Here is a 14795-nt window from a genome sequence, read left to right on the forward strand (position 1 = left end):
AGGATAGCATTAATTTAGTGAGCACCCCTCTTTCCAGGAACCAGTTGTCTCCTCACATAGTACAAACAATGTAAAAATTAACAAGGCTCAAGGGGAGGAGAACCCAGAAACCTGTATATAGCTGCTATTTTAGATGGAAAATAAAAATTTGACACACCAAACAGGCATGTGTGTAGATGATTGTGCTTATGTATGTGTGAACTGTCATTCTTCCAAATCCCACATGGCATTCTGAAAAAGATAATATGAATAATACTGAAGTGTGTATGGTTTCCCCAGAAGCAGAAAAATCTCATAGTAGTGGTTAAGTGTCCCAACGCAGGAGGAAAAGCCATCTCTTGTGCTGAAGGAAGATGCTGGGAGAGGAGTTGGGACCTAGCAGTAACTGCATTGAGTGCGGAATCCCCCAGCTCACAACCACTTATCATGCTAAGCTGGGTAGGAAAGGAGAGCAGGCTTAAGCAATCGTCAGCTGAGTCTGCGCTTGCCACTAATTCTGAACAGTGCAAGCCACCTTTTGTAAGTGTGAGTAGCCTGCAAGGGGTAAAAATCACTGGATTTATAAAGAAAATCAGCAGCTCAAAAGAGAGGGACAGTGATAATTTGATGAAATTTATGGGGGGGAATAAAAGTAAAAGAAATGGTAGAAAGACGTAGGATGTTCAATATCTATATAAAAGGAGTTCCAGAAATCGAGACGGGAAAGGGTGAGTTTAATATAATAACTGGCACGGGGCAGCAGGCTAAGATTTGAAATAAATTTTTATTCATACTTCTCTCTACAAACTAAAAGAAAAACAGATTAAAGGTTTAAATATAAAAACAAACTGATCAAAACTCAATAAAAGTTTTTGAAGAGAACATAGGGAAGTTATTTTATTATCTTTACTAAGAAGGTCTTTTTTGTTTATCAGTACATCAAAATCAAAACCATAAAATAAAAGGAGAGTAATTGGATTCAAACGTTTCTATAGCCAAATAAACCTGACTGTAAATGAAGTTGAAAAACAATGAACTGAGAAAAACATTTAAACACATAAAACAAAGGTTAATTATCTTAATACAAAGGATGCATACAAATTGGTAAGGTGATTTCCTAATATGAAATTAGGCAAAGGACTTGAGTAGACAGCTGAGGAAAGAAATGCTATTAGCCAATAAAAATATGAAAAAATATACAAAAAGTAATCAAATTAGAACCAACTATATGTCATTTCTTAACAGACTGAGCATGAGTGGGAACAGGCATTTTCACATACTGTTGTTAGAAGTGTAAATTTGTAATCTCTCTAAAGGTAATTTGGCACTATGTAAATATACCTATTAGTAATTTTAATGTTAGTAATTTATTATTATGAAATAATAGTCCAAGTACTGGCATATGTAGTTTTATTGTGTTCCACTTTATTGCACTTCTTAGATATTGTGCTTTTTGCAAACTTAATGCAAGACTTTCCAGCAGCAAAAAGATTATGACTCACTTTATTGCAGTGATCTGGAACCCAACCCACAATATCTCTGAGCTATGCCTATAAATAAAAATATATGTGCTACCATGTTCATTGAAGTATTTTTATAACAGCAAATATAGTTCACAGATTAAATTAATTATAAAATATTCAACAGGCAAATACTAGTAGTCATTCAAAATGATGATATAGATTTTATATACTTTTAAAATTTTTAAATATTGAGATATAATTGACATTAATTTTGGGTATACAACATGATGATTTGGTATTTGTATATACTGTGAAATGGTCATCACAATAAGTTAATATCCATTACCACACAAAGTTACAAATTTTTTTTTCTTGTGACGAGAACTTTTAAGATTTCTCTTAGCAACTTTCAAATATACAAAATAATATTAACTATGGTGACCATGCTGTATATTACATCCCCAAGACTTATTTATTTTATAACTAGAGAGTTGTACCTTTTGGCCACCTGTACCCATTTTACCCACCCCTCCCCGCCACCTCTGACAACCCTCAGTTTCTTGTATTTATAGGTTTGGTTATTTGTTTATCGACTTATTTACATATTTATTCTCACATATAAATGAGATCATCTGATATATGTCTTTGTCTGATTTATTTTACTTAGCCTATGCCCTCCAGGTTCATCCACAGTGTCACAATGGCAAGATTTCCTTTTTTTTAATAGTTGAATAGTATTCCATTATATATATATATACACCACATTTTCTTATCCATTCATCCATGATGGACTCTTATTTTGTTTCCATGTCTTGACTATTGTAAATAATGCTGCAATGAACATGGTGTTGTATAGATCTCTTTAAGTTAATGTTTTTGTTTCTGTTTTAAATAAATACCCAAAAGTGGATTTGCTAGATCATATGGTAGTTCTATTTTTAATTTTTTTGAGGAAACCACTGTTCTTCAAAGTGGCTGCACCTATGTACATTCCCCCTAACAGTGCATTAGGGTTCCCTTTTCTCTACATTCTCACCAACACTTGTTATGTCTTATATTTTTTATAATAGCTATTCTACAGGTGCCAGGTGGTCTCATTGTGCTTTTCATTTGCATTTCTCTGATGATTAGTGATGTTGAGCACCATTGCATGTACCTGTTGGCCATCTGTATGTCTTCTTTGGAAAAATGTCTATGTGGATCCTCTGTCCATTTTTTAATCAGATTGTTTTTTTGTTTTGCTGCTGAGTTGTATGAGTACCTTATGTATTTTGGATATTAACCCCTTTTCAGATATTTGATTTGCAAATATTTTCTCCCATTCAGTATATTTGCAAATATTTTCTCCCATTTCATTTTGTTGAGGATTTCCTTTGCTGTGCAGAAGCTCTTTAGTTTGATATAGTTCTGCTTGTTTATTTTTGCTTTTGTTGTCTTTGCTTTTGGTGTCAGATCCCAAAAAACATTGTTAAGACTGTTGTCAAGGAATTTACTACCTGTGTTTTCTTCTAGGGGATGGTTTCAGGTTTTACATTTACATCTTTAGTATTTGAGTTAATTTTTGTATATCGTATAAGATAGTGGTCCAGTTTCATTCTGTTGCATGTGGCTGTCCAGTTTTCCCAGTACTGTTTACTTAAGACACTATTTTTCCTCCATTTTATGTAATTGTCTTTTTTATTGTAAATTAATTGAACATATATGCATGGGTTTATTTCTGGACTCTCAGTTTCTATCGATTTATATGTCTGTTTTTATGCCAGTGCCATATCATTTTAATTATTATAGTTTTGTAGTATAGATTGAAATCAGGAAACATAATGCCTTCAGCTTTGTTCTTTTTTCTCAAGATTGCTTTGGTTGTTCAGTGTCTTTTATGGTTCCACATAAATTTTAGGATTGTTTGTTCTCTTTCTGTGGAAAATGCCATTGGAATTTTGATAGGGATTGCACTGAATCTATAGAATGCTTTAGTTGATATGGACATTTTAATAATATTAATTCTTCCAGTCTATGAACATTTACATTTACTTGTGTCTTCCTCAGTTTTTGTCATTGGTGTCTTACAGTTTTCAATGTGCAAGTCTTTTACCTCCTTGGTTAAATTTTTTCCTAGATATTCTTTTGATGTTATTGGAAATGAGATTGTTTTCTTAATTTCTCTTTCTGATGTTCATTGTTAGTATATAGAAACACAACATATTTTTATGTATTAAGTTTGTGTCCTGTAACTTTACTGAAGTTGTTTATAAGTTTTAACATTTTTTTTGGTGGAGTCTGTACGATTTTCTATATATAATATCATGTCATCTGCCAATGGTGACAGTTTTACTTCTTCCTTTCTGTATGGATGCCTTTTATTTATTTTTCTAGTTTAATTGCCCTTGTTAAGACTTCTAATACTTTGTTGAATAAAAGTGTCAGGAGTGGGCATCCTGTTTTGTTCCTGATCTTAGAGGAAAAACTTTCAGCTTTTCACCATTGAGTATGAATTTAGCTGTGGGCTCGTTACATATCACCTTCATTATGTTGAGGCGTATTCTCTCTATACCCACTTTTTTGAGAATTATTTTTCAATCACTAATGATTGTTAATTTTGTTGAATGCTTTTTCTGTATCTATCGAAATGGTCATATGATAAAAATTTTGTTAATGCAGTTATTGATTTGTGGATGTTGAACCACCTTGCATCCCTAGTGTATATACTGCTTAATCATGTTTTATTATCCTTTTAACATATTGTTGAATTTGATTTGCTAATATTTTGTTGAGAGATTTTGCATCTATGTTTATCAGGAAATATTAGCCTGTAATTTTCTTTCCTTGTGATATCTTTGTTTGGTTTTGATATCAGGGAAACGCCAGCTTAGTAAACTAAGTTTGTATGTGTTTCTCCCTATTCTATTTTTTTTTTTTTGAAAGAGTTTGAGAGGATTGGTATTAATTTTTCCTTAAATGTTTGCTAGAATTCACAAATGAAACCATCTTGTTCTGGATTGTTGTTTGTTGGGAGGACTTTGATACTGATTTAATATCCTTGCTAGTAATCAGACTACAGATTTTTTATGTCTTCAAAATTCAGTTTTGATAGGTTCTTTGCTTCTAAGAATTTCTCTGTTTCTTCTAGGTTGTTAATTTTGTTGGTGTATAATTGTTCATAGTAGTCTCTTATGATCCTTTGTATTTCTGTGATTATCAGTTGTAACGTCTCCTTTTGATTATTTGATTTTATTTGGGTTCTCTGTCTTTTTGTTCTTGGTGAACCTAGGTAAAGCTTTTCAATTTTGTTTATCTTTTCAAAAGAAAAAACAGCTTAGTTTTATTGCTCTTTTCTACTGTCTTTTTAGTCTCTATTACATTTATTTCTGCTCTGATCTTTATTTCCTCCCTTCTACTAATTTTAGGCTTCATTAGTGGTTTTTTTCCTAGTTCCTTGAGGTATAAAGTTAGTTTGTTTATTTGAGATCTATCTTGTTTCTCAATGTAGGCATTTATTGCTGTGAACTTCCCTCCTACAACTGTTTTTGTCGCATCCCATAAGTTTTGATGTGTTTCCATTTTCATTTGTCTCAAGGTATTTTTTAAAAATTTTCTTTGACTTATTGGTTATTCAGTTACATGTTGTTTAATCTTCACATATTTGTGAATTCTCTTCTTGTAATTGATTTCTAATTTTACACAATTGTGGTTGGAGAAGATGCTTGATATGATTTCATTAAAAAAAAATCTATTAAGACTTGTTTTTTGGCTTAACATATGATCCATCCCGGAGAATGTTCCATGTGCTCTGGATAAGAATATGTATTCTGTTGCTTTTTGGATGGAATGTTCTGTATAGGTTCTTTAAGTTTATATCATCTAACATGTTTAAGGCCAATGTGTCCTTATTGGTTTCTGTCTGGATGATCTATCCATTGCTGAAAGTGGTGTATTAAAATCTTCTACTATTATTGCATTTATATCTGTTTGTCCCTCAGACTTGTTAATAATTACTTTTTCCATTCTTGAAGGAGTAGCCTCATGTAGGAGATGAAATTTATCATTTAACCATTTCCTAACACTTGAACACTTGGTTGTCTTTCAATTCTTTGTGATTGTTCAAGCATCCTACTTTATTTTTAGTGGCTCTCAGTAGTTGAGAGTGTGCCAAGACCTGTCAGTCCCCAAGGGAAGATCTTAGTCAGCACCTAGATTCAGGCTGATTGGAAGCCAGACCTTCAGGTAGCAGCTTTTAAAGTATGAAAATATATGTCTTTCAGGGGAAGACTAGGAGATGAATGTTTCTGTCTGCTCCCTCTGAGCTGAGCTCTATGGTGATAGCAGTTAAGAACTGTTTCTTTCTTTACTAATATCTCATTGAATTCATGAATACAAGCCCTCTGGCCCCCAGAGCCACACATCAAGGGGCTTCTCCTGGGCAGCAACAATAAAAAGTGGAATGCCAGACATAAATAATGGGGTACCAGACAGGCGTACAGGCTCCCCTCCAGGAGATATGTATACTCTAGGTTGCAGCAGAGGGAGAGCACAAAGATAGTACCCACTTTCTGATGCCTCTGGGGAAGATTACAGTTAGCTCTTAGATGTGTATTTGATTAGAAGCCTGTCCCTCAGACCATAGCTATGAAGATTTACTAATAGGCCTCTTTCACAGAAAGAGCAAACTCTTTGGTCTGTTGCCTCTCCACTGTGCCCTGGGGGTGGTAGTCAGTTAAATACTCTTTCTCTCTATGTTACCGTCCTGTGGGATCTGTGAGTATAAATCCTACTGGCTACCAGAGTGAGGGAATCTAGAGGTGTCCCCTGGGTGGCAGTGGCAAAAATTGGGGTGCCAGACAAAGGTACAAGCTCCTTTCTGGAAGATATCAGCAACCTGGAGTGAGACAGAGCACAAAGATGGCACCTCTGTTTATGGAGAGTAATTCAGTAGGACACTAGATGTGTGTTAAATTAGATGCTCGCCTCTCAGATCTATGGTTTAAGATAAACAAATAAGCCTCTTTCACAGAAAGTCTTGGCACTTTTCAGAGTATAGTTGGCTGCCTATCCTCTAGGCCCTGGGATGGGTGCGTTCATGCATGCAAGCCTTTTAAAAACTGTATGCAAGCCCCATTGGCTTCTGAAGCTAGATGTTTTGGGGGTTGGTATCTCAGGTGCAGGTCTTAAAAATTGGGGTGCCAGACGTGGTATTCAAAGCTTTCACTTTTCAGGGAGAAGCTTGTATTTGCAAGTTTCCTTTTGACTGTAGGTCACTGCATGGAGATGGGGTTTATGGTGAGTTGTGTCTCAACCTCTCCTACCTGCTTTGATGTGGGTTTTTTCGTTTGCCTGATATAAAAGGGTCACTCAGCTAGTTTCCTCCCCGCCCCCAGAGGAAATTGTTCCATATGTAGTTGTGTATTTAGTGTGTCTGTGGGAGGTAGTGGATTCAGGATCCTCCTATGTCACCATCTGGAACCAGAACCTGTATACTTTTATATGGAAAGATACCTAAAATGTATTGTTAAGGTATTATTTCTAAGTAACAAAACTGTGTTTGTAATAGGATTCTGTTTTTGTGAATGGAAAAAAATACTATTTGTAAATGTATAGAAAAAGTCTGGATGCTTGGTCATCAAACTTGGTGTATGAGAAATGTAGGTTAGTGGTGTACTGTGATTTTTTTATTCTCTTTACATTTCTGTATTTAAATTTTTCTTAAATAAATTCTAAACATACTTTACATTTTTAATAAAATAATGCATATCCCTTTTTGGTTTTAAAGGGGAAAAAATCATGATAGGCCTCTATGATGTTCCATTTGCTAGTCTGTCATTGTGAAATTCTCTTCCTCTCATCGCCCTCATCCACTCTATCTAACTTCTACTTGTCTTTCAAGACTTAAATTTTACATTCACAAAGTTTGCCCTTTATCTTCAGACTAAATTAGATATCTTCCTACTGTTTTTATCATTCTGTTTAATTATTAAAATTCTCATCTTAAATACTAAATTATGATCTTGAGGACAAGAATATCCTGATGGACTTCATATTTATAGTAAGCACATGGCCTAGTATGATAGGGGCTCAATAAATGTTTATTGAATGAAGGAATAAATGAATGAATGGATAATAAGAGATATAATGTAGGTCATGTCTTGAGTCTGATTTGCTGTAAACAACTTACATAAGAACAGTCACCCATATTGAGGAATTCAGTCACTACCCACATTAAAATTATTTGGTTTTAGAAATACTTAACACCCTTTCAATTGCAGTTGGGTGTCCTGAGAGCCATTTCTGCTATGTTTAGGGAATCTTCAAGCTTATCACCAGAGATTCTTAGGACCCTCTTCTTAGCAGTTCTGAACCCTGCTTTCTGGCAAAGTAGAGTTGATGATAGGCTTCACTTCCACTACCACAGTGGCCTCAGGAAATGTGTGCTCCTTGCATTCCAGTTGAAGCTCAATGAACTTGAAGCAGTAGTTATGGAGGTAGTTAGGTTTATATTGCTTTATAATATATAAAATAGGGACTATCTATATATATAGGGACTATCATAACCCTAAATGTCATTTATAACACTGTGTTCTTTGGCAAATGTATTCTAAATTTTTTAAACTGGCATGTAAATTCATGAAATTTAACTCGTGTGTGTGTGCGCGTGTGCATGTGCGTGTGTGTTCATATGAGTATATGTGTAAATTAGGGACTACCTGTAAGATCAGTAGGCAAACTTACTATATTTTGATTTTAGAGGAAGAGATTTCTATATTTTTACAACTTCTTTTTTAGGGTAACTTGCTTACCTTTATAATTTTAGGTTAGCATATTTTAATATAAATATTACGTTTCTCATATCTTTTTACTGAATTTGGAGGCTGATGGCAAGGCAGTTATTAGTATAATAAGGTAGATTTTTATGGCCAAAAATGCCTGAGTTGTACTTAATATGTGATATGATCACAAATAACAAGTATCTCGTACTTCATTAGTATGAGAATTAAACCTCTTAGACTTAGAAGATGGTCCAAATTATCTTTCCTTTTTCATGGGTCTGTTAAGAAGTTTGCCACTAGAGGGCTCTTAATACCATATTTTAGTTTATTTAAATGTGTAATAATAATAATACACTAATATTGTGGATATTGGGTAATAATGTCTTCTCAATTAATATATTTTATAAAATATTTAGAAAAGCCTTAAGTGTAGCATATGTATGAGAAGTGTTTTTTTTAAAAATGAAATCAACTTCAGAAGTATTTTAGTGATTAAAGGGGCATATATGATAGTCCATGGGCCTTTAAACTTTTAAAAGTTCAAATTAAAAATAGTCTGTCTTTAAGATACTCTTAAACAGATACAAGATTTAACATAAATATGAGTATATATTATACATACTTAATATGAGTGAATATATATACATATATTTTCTAAGTACCTTCTATAAGGAATTCAACATGATCACCGTTTTCAATGAGCTAACTATCTTGTGGAGGAGAAGAGTAACATTCTAATCGATACATTTTAATCGATACATTCTAATTTGTGTAATGAAATAGATTATATATGGGAGTTAAGAGATTTTTAAAAATCCAAAGAAAACACAGAGTGAACAGATTGGAAACCTTCTCTGATGAGGTAGCACTTGATAGGCATGGAGTTTATATGGGAAGGAAAGGAAAATATTCTTGTCAGGGAAAAGTGTAGAGACATGAAATAACCTTAGATATTCAGGGACTTCTTGGCATCATCATGGATAAATTAAAAATCCACGAGACTAGCCATGTAAAAAGTCTATCATTAACATTCGACAGCCTTCAACTTCCCACAATCCATTTCCACATTCATACCCTGGACTTTGTTCTTATTTCTTGTTCAACAAACAGTTTTTGAGTGATTAACATATATAAGTAGGCACTGTGCTGGCTCTCAGGGGACAGTGTTAAAGGACAAATGAGATTCCTGCTCTCATGAGGAGAAACCAATAAAAAAATAAAAACTGGAAAATAGTCTAAAATGCCATGCACAGAATTAAACAAGATTATATAAGTGATAGGGAATGACTGACTGGTGGTGACTAGATAGAGTAGTTAAGGGGAACTTGTATGAGTTATTATTTAAGCTGAGACCCCCCCCAAACCAGAAAGAATTAGCTATATGATGATTAGGGTGAAAATATTATAGTGTGAGGGTACATTTACTGCAAAGTTCATAAAATAGAAATGAGGACCAAGAGGAAGGCCAGTGAACTGATATATGGTGGGCAAGAGTGAAAGGATTATGTGATGATGTAAGAGAGGGAAGCAGGGCTTTGCAGGCCAGAGAAACAGGTTAAGATTTTATTGTAAAAGCAGTGGGGAGCCATTAGAGGGTTGTAAGTAGAAGACTGGCATGATCTAATTTATGGCTTTGAAAGGTTATTCTGGCTACTATGCAGAGAACGAATTGTGAGAGGCCAGAGTAAAAGCACAGAATCCAGTTAAATAGTACGGAGGAGGCATGAAAGGTCAAGGTTACTTTGACAAAGGTGGTAGTAAAAGATGTGGAAAGGTAGATGTGTTTGGAATATGTTTTGGAGGTAATAAAAACAAACCCTATTGAGTTTTTATTTGGGGAAACAAAGCAGATGGTGGTCCAATTTACTGAGATAGGCAGGAATGGGCTTAATTGGTTGAGAATGACAGTGAAACAAGAGTTTTGTTTTGGGCATGGTAAATTGGGGACACACAAATGGAAATGTCAGGTAAGCAGTTGTGAACCCGAAGTTCTGAGGAAAGTCAGACACAGCTACCATGTCTGTATGCAGATTGTGTCCTGCACTTCTAGAGTTAAGAGTGTGTGTGTCCTAAAGAGCATCACTAACACAGATTTGGAAACCACTGGCCTAGAGATGGAATTAAAGTCACAGGAACGAATGAGACTTCAGCAAACTCAGGGTAATCATAACTTTTATTCAAAATGAAGCAATGACAAATTCATCTTTAATTCCTTATCACGAGCCACTTTAATTTATTCCAAAGCTCTAGTTCAATTTAAATTATCTTTTGATGATAAAATTGAATTTCAAATGAATGAATTCTTTTGTATAGGTCTTTGATGTGTAGTAAAATTTAAGACATTCTATCAAACTTGGAAAGTATTCAGTACTGATCTTTTGCAGATGTACAATAATATCACCTACTTCATTAATAATTGGTTATACCAATTTCCTATGTGTTCTTCAAATACTTCTGAGATTTTTGTGGCTTTGATTAGTTATATCTTTACATTAAATTTTTTATCAATCCAGAATTTATTTTAGTGTAAAGTGGGATGAAATAATCTAAACTTATTTCAAATCTTAGCTCTTTCGAAACACTTACTATATAAACCTAGGCTTTTCTTACGGATCTGAAATGCCATATGCTAAATTCCCAAGTGAATCTTGAGATCTAGTTCTGGAATCTCTATTCTGTTTCCAGTGATCTTATTCATGATCCAGATCATGTTTTTATGTCAAATTCAAATTGCATATAATCTAAAAGAACTTCCATGTTACATTATCTGTGTATTTATCAAGTTGCAATGAAAAATACTCTGCTAGTGTTCCATAAAGTTATTCTATGTTATAAAACAATTCCTATATTTGTTGAGCCATGTACATTGAAAAGTTATACTTTAGCTGTCTTCTCTGCTTCATATTCTGTCAACATTTCCAGGCAAATTTAGAAAACGTTACTTTTTTATAGATGTATTATAAACCTAAATGATTTATTTAAATCTTTTAGATTTATAAAAATATTATAAAAATAAAAGATTATAAAATGCTATTAAATTTTGAAGAAAAATACATGAAAAATAGCCAATTTTATAAAACAATTATGGAAAAAGAACTTTTAATTACCAAATATAAACATGGTGATAATATGAAAAAAAAAAAAGTATTTTTTCAGCTTTATTGCCAAGAAATAGAAGGAGCTTTATAATGTATAAAACTATGAAGAATTATATTGTCAATAAATGTGGTTTGGAGTTTCAGTTTTGTGCAGGAGACAGTTCCGATGATACAGCTGCAATGACAGGAAGATATTCTAGAGCAGTTATCAAGATGAATGAGCTTGCACTAGAATGTAAGTGCGCACATTGCTTCCTTCATCAAGAAGTCTAACTTCAAAAAAGTCAATTGAGCTAACGAGTAACAAAATAGTAAAAGTTTTGAATTACATAAAAGCAATGTTAAATACAAGATTCTTCTCTCTATTATGTGATAATATAGAAACCGATAAATTCCTGTTGTTGCTTATTGAAGTACTGTGGTTATCAAGAAGAAAATTCTGTTGAGAAAGTCTAAATTCTTAATCTTCCTGCAAGGTGTTAAGAAACTAGTTTTGTTTAAACTCTGAAGAATTCTCAACTCTTTGAAGCTGTGAATTGGAAAGACTGAATTGCTTATTTGTCTGATATTTTTGGTGTTTTTAATGATCATAATCCCTGTAAGAAAGAGATGCAACTGGCTTTTTAATGATAGATAATATCAAAGGTCACCTAGATGTCCCATGGGCACCTCAAATTCAACATATCCACAATTGAATACAGTGCTTCCCCTGCCGCCAAGTCTGTCCTTCCTCCTTTTCTTGATAATTAATTGTACCACCATCCACTTTAAAACCAGATACCTGAAAATCAGTGTTCACTTGTCCTTTACCTTACATCTATATCCAGTCGCAGTCCAAGTTATGTTGGTTTTACTTACTTATCATCTTTCATATATATTCCTAATGGGGGATTGTTTCTACCTTGAGTTAGGCCCTGATTCTGTTACCTTGGACTTCTTTCTCTCCACTAAGCAGTCCATTCAATCAGCTGTTCACCAGAATATTCTTTCCAAATGCACATTTCTTCATCTTTTCTATTAAAAGCCTTTTATGAGCTCTCCTTTACCCATAGGAGAAATTCTAGTCTTTAGAGTGGCACCCAAAGCTCTCCACATTTGGACCCTGTTTCTCTCCAGCTTCAGATCTTAACAGTCTCCCAGAATGCCTCACTCCAGCCATACCTAACTGGGGGTGCTTGGAACCTGGTTTTGCTTCAGGCTTTTCTGCTTTCACTCACACTTGGAATTTCCTCCTACCATTTTTTTGGAAGACTTAATTATCTTTCAAGATTTAATTCAAACTTTATCACCTTTGGGTAGCATTTCCTATCTTCACCCACCCACAGAACTGACTGTTCTTCCTTTGTATTCCTGTTGTGGACCCCTTTACTTTTTGCTACAGCACCCACAATACTGTATTATAACCATATGTTCACTTACTTCCCTAGTAGGCTGGTGCTCCTTAAGTCAGGGACCTTGTCTTTTTCCTTTTATTCCTAGTATCTAAGCAATGCCTCTACAATTTAGGCACTCTGTAAAAACTCTTTGATGAATGAGTTAATGTGAGAAGTGTCAGAGGCACAATGGAAAAAGACGATAGTGTTAAAACTGATTCAAAGGAAAACATAAGGCAATACAGTGATGAAAGTAAGGGGGCTTGGCTTTGTGTGGTGATTGAAGATGAGAGACATGGTAGGATTTGCTGGCTTTAAGCTTCTGACCAGAATTGTGGTATACGGTTAATTGCTGCAGAAGTACAGGTGGTATCTGAGGTCAAATGAAGTTGGCTGGATGTCATCTATTTTGCAAATATTAGCACACACATACCAAATTTTTGTAACACCACTACATATATCTAGTGCTTTACAGTATATAAAATACTTTACTTCTATGATTTGACCCTTAGAACAGTTATCTTCAGTTTCCTTTTTTTGTAAAATGAAGATAATAGCTATTTCTTAAGATTGTTTATGAGATGTGTTGTATGTCTGGCACACAGTTGAGTACCAATCGTGTTGTTAGATCAGAAATTTGAAGCCCATAATGGTTAAATGACTTGCTTAAGGTCACCAAGATAATTTAATGGCAGATTTAGATATAAATTCTAGATCTTACTGTTTTTCTATTGTAATATTCTTTTTACTACACTAGAGTACAATGAGAGATCTTGTATTTACTTGGTGCACAGCATCTTTAATTTCTTTGAGAGGCTTACCCAAAAGCAGGCTTGCAGATTACTGTCAGAGAGCTGATTGCCAAAATCAAACAAAATTTAAAACTCGGCTAAAACCAAAATGCTAAAATAAACAATATTTTTATAGCTTGTTTTGCTTCCTAGTCTATTTTGCACTTGACGGTTTTCAGTAGAGGATCTGAGCAGGCTAGCTTCTGCCTCCGTGCAGTTCTGTGGAGATGTGCTCTCATTTTAGTTGATTTTTAAAAAATTGTTTTTAAGTCCAGTTTTAGGCCAGAGCAAGTGTCAGTTTGGGGCCCTGGAATTAAGGTAACAGGTATCTGAAGTAGGAAATGTAACAGAAGGACAATGAATCTGAGCTGAAGCAAACACTGACAGTCTCACCAGTCTGTCCTTGTGTTTTCTGTAGAGTTCTGTCCAGGAAGAATCTAAAGCCACAAAATATGAACTGGAGATGAAATTATTAAGTGAAACAGTTACAGCAGGTATTCTTCTAACTTATATTTTTAGATTTAATTTTATTTGAATTTTCTGCTTACAAAAGAAATGGAGTCATTGTAAAAAAAATTCAGATGTTGCAGAAATATATTTAAAATGAAAATTCTTCATAATCCCTCTTCTGAGAACCAGTGTTAACAAATTTATTTGTGCTCACTTTCGCTCCCCCTCTTGATTTTTAATAAAACCATGGGATCATATCATACAGATATTTTTGTTGAAAATTACTTTTTTTCACCTAACATTTGTTACTCTGCATAACATTTTATATACATACATAGAACACAGTACATATTCTACTTAAATGAATAATATTCAATGTTATTCTAAGTCAGAATACATTATGACCCTTACTTTTTTTAGTAGCTGTATAATTCCTCCTAATAATGGAATATTATTTAAAGCGTTAGTGATAGACAGGAAGGTTACTTCTAATTTTTTATTACAATGTTGCAATGAACATTCACATACACACATATATACAATCAGAAATTTCTCAGCACTTTTATATTGTCTTATCCTGGCAAATAGCAACTGGATATAGTTACAAAATGTCAATATGGCAGTGGTGTTTAATTTGCAAATCTTTTAGTTTAAGATTTATGTATATCTCTTCCATTAACTTTATCATTATGCTTCTTTCCCAGTAACTTCCAAGGAATCTATTTTCTACATATTTCTTAGCATATTTTTTCACAACAGGCTTCTTGTCTGCTGCTTTACTTTTTTCAAAACACTGTTGTTTCTGCAGTCAACTAGGTCTATATCTTTATCATTTTCTATAACCTTTACGAGGTAATTTTCCTGTTAGAAATATGATACTAAA

The 14795-nt window shown here is 33.8% G+C and overlaps 1 protein-coding gene across 13 annotated transcripts in view; it reads left to right on the forward strand.

The window, feature by feature from the left end:
• The window catches only part of DNAI7 (dynein axonemal intermediate chain 7), a 58365-nt gene that overhangs the window by 30794 nt on the left and 12776 nt on the right, over window positions 1-14795 (forward strand). For all 13 annotated transcript variants that reach the window (XM_039882462.1, XM_039882466.1, XM_039882464.1 and 10 more), the window contains one exon: window positions 13881-13956. In XM_039882462.1, coding sequence (XP_039738396.1) covers window positions 13881-13956 — 76 coding nt within the window. The remainder of the gene's footprint in view (window positions 1-13880; window positions 13957-14795) is intronic.

This window comes from Pteropus medius, unplaced genomic scaffold (assembly GCF_902729225.1).
Source record: "Pteropus medius unplaced genomic scaffold, Ma_sr-lr_union100, whole genome shotgun sequence".
Lineage (NCBI taxonomy): Eukaryota > Metazoa > Chordata > Mammalia > Chiroptera > Pteropodidae > Pteropus > Pteropus medius.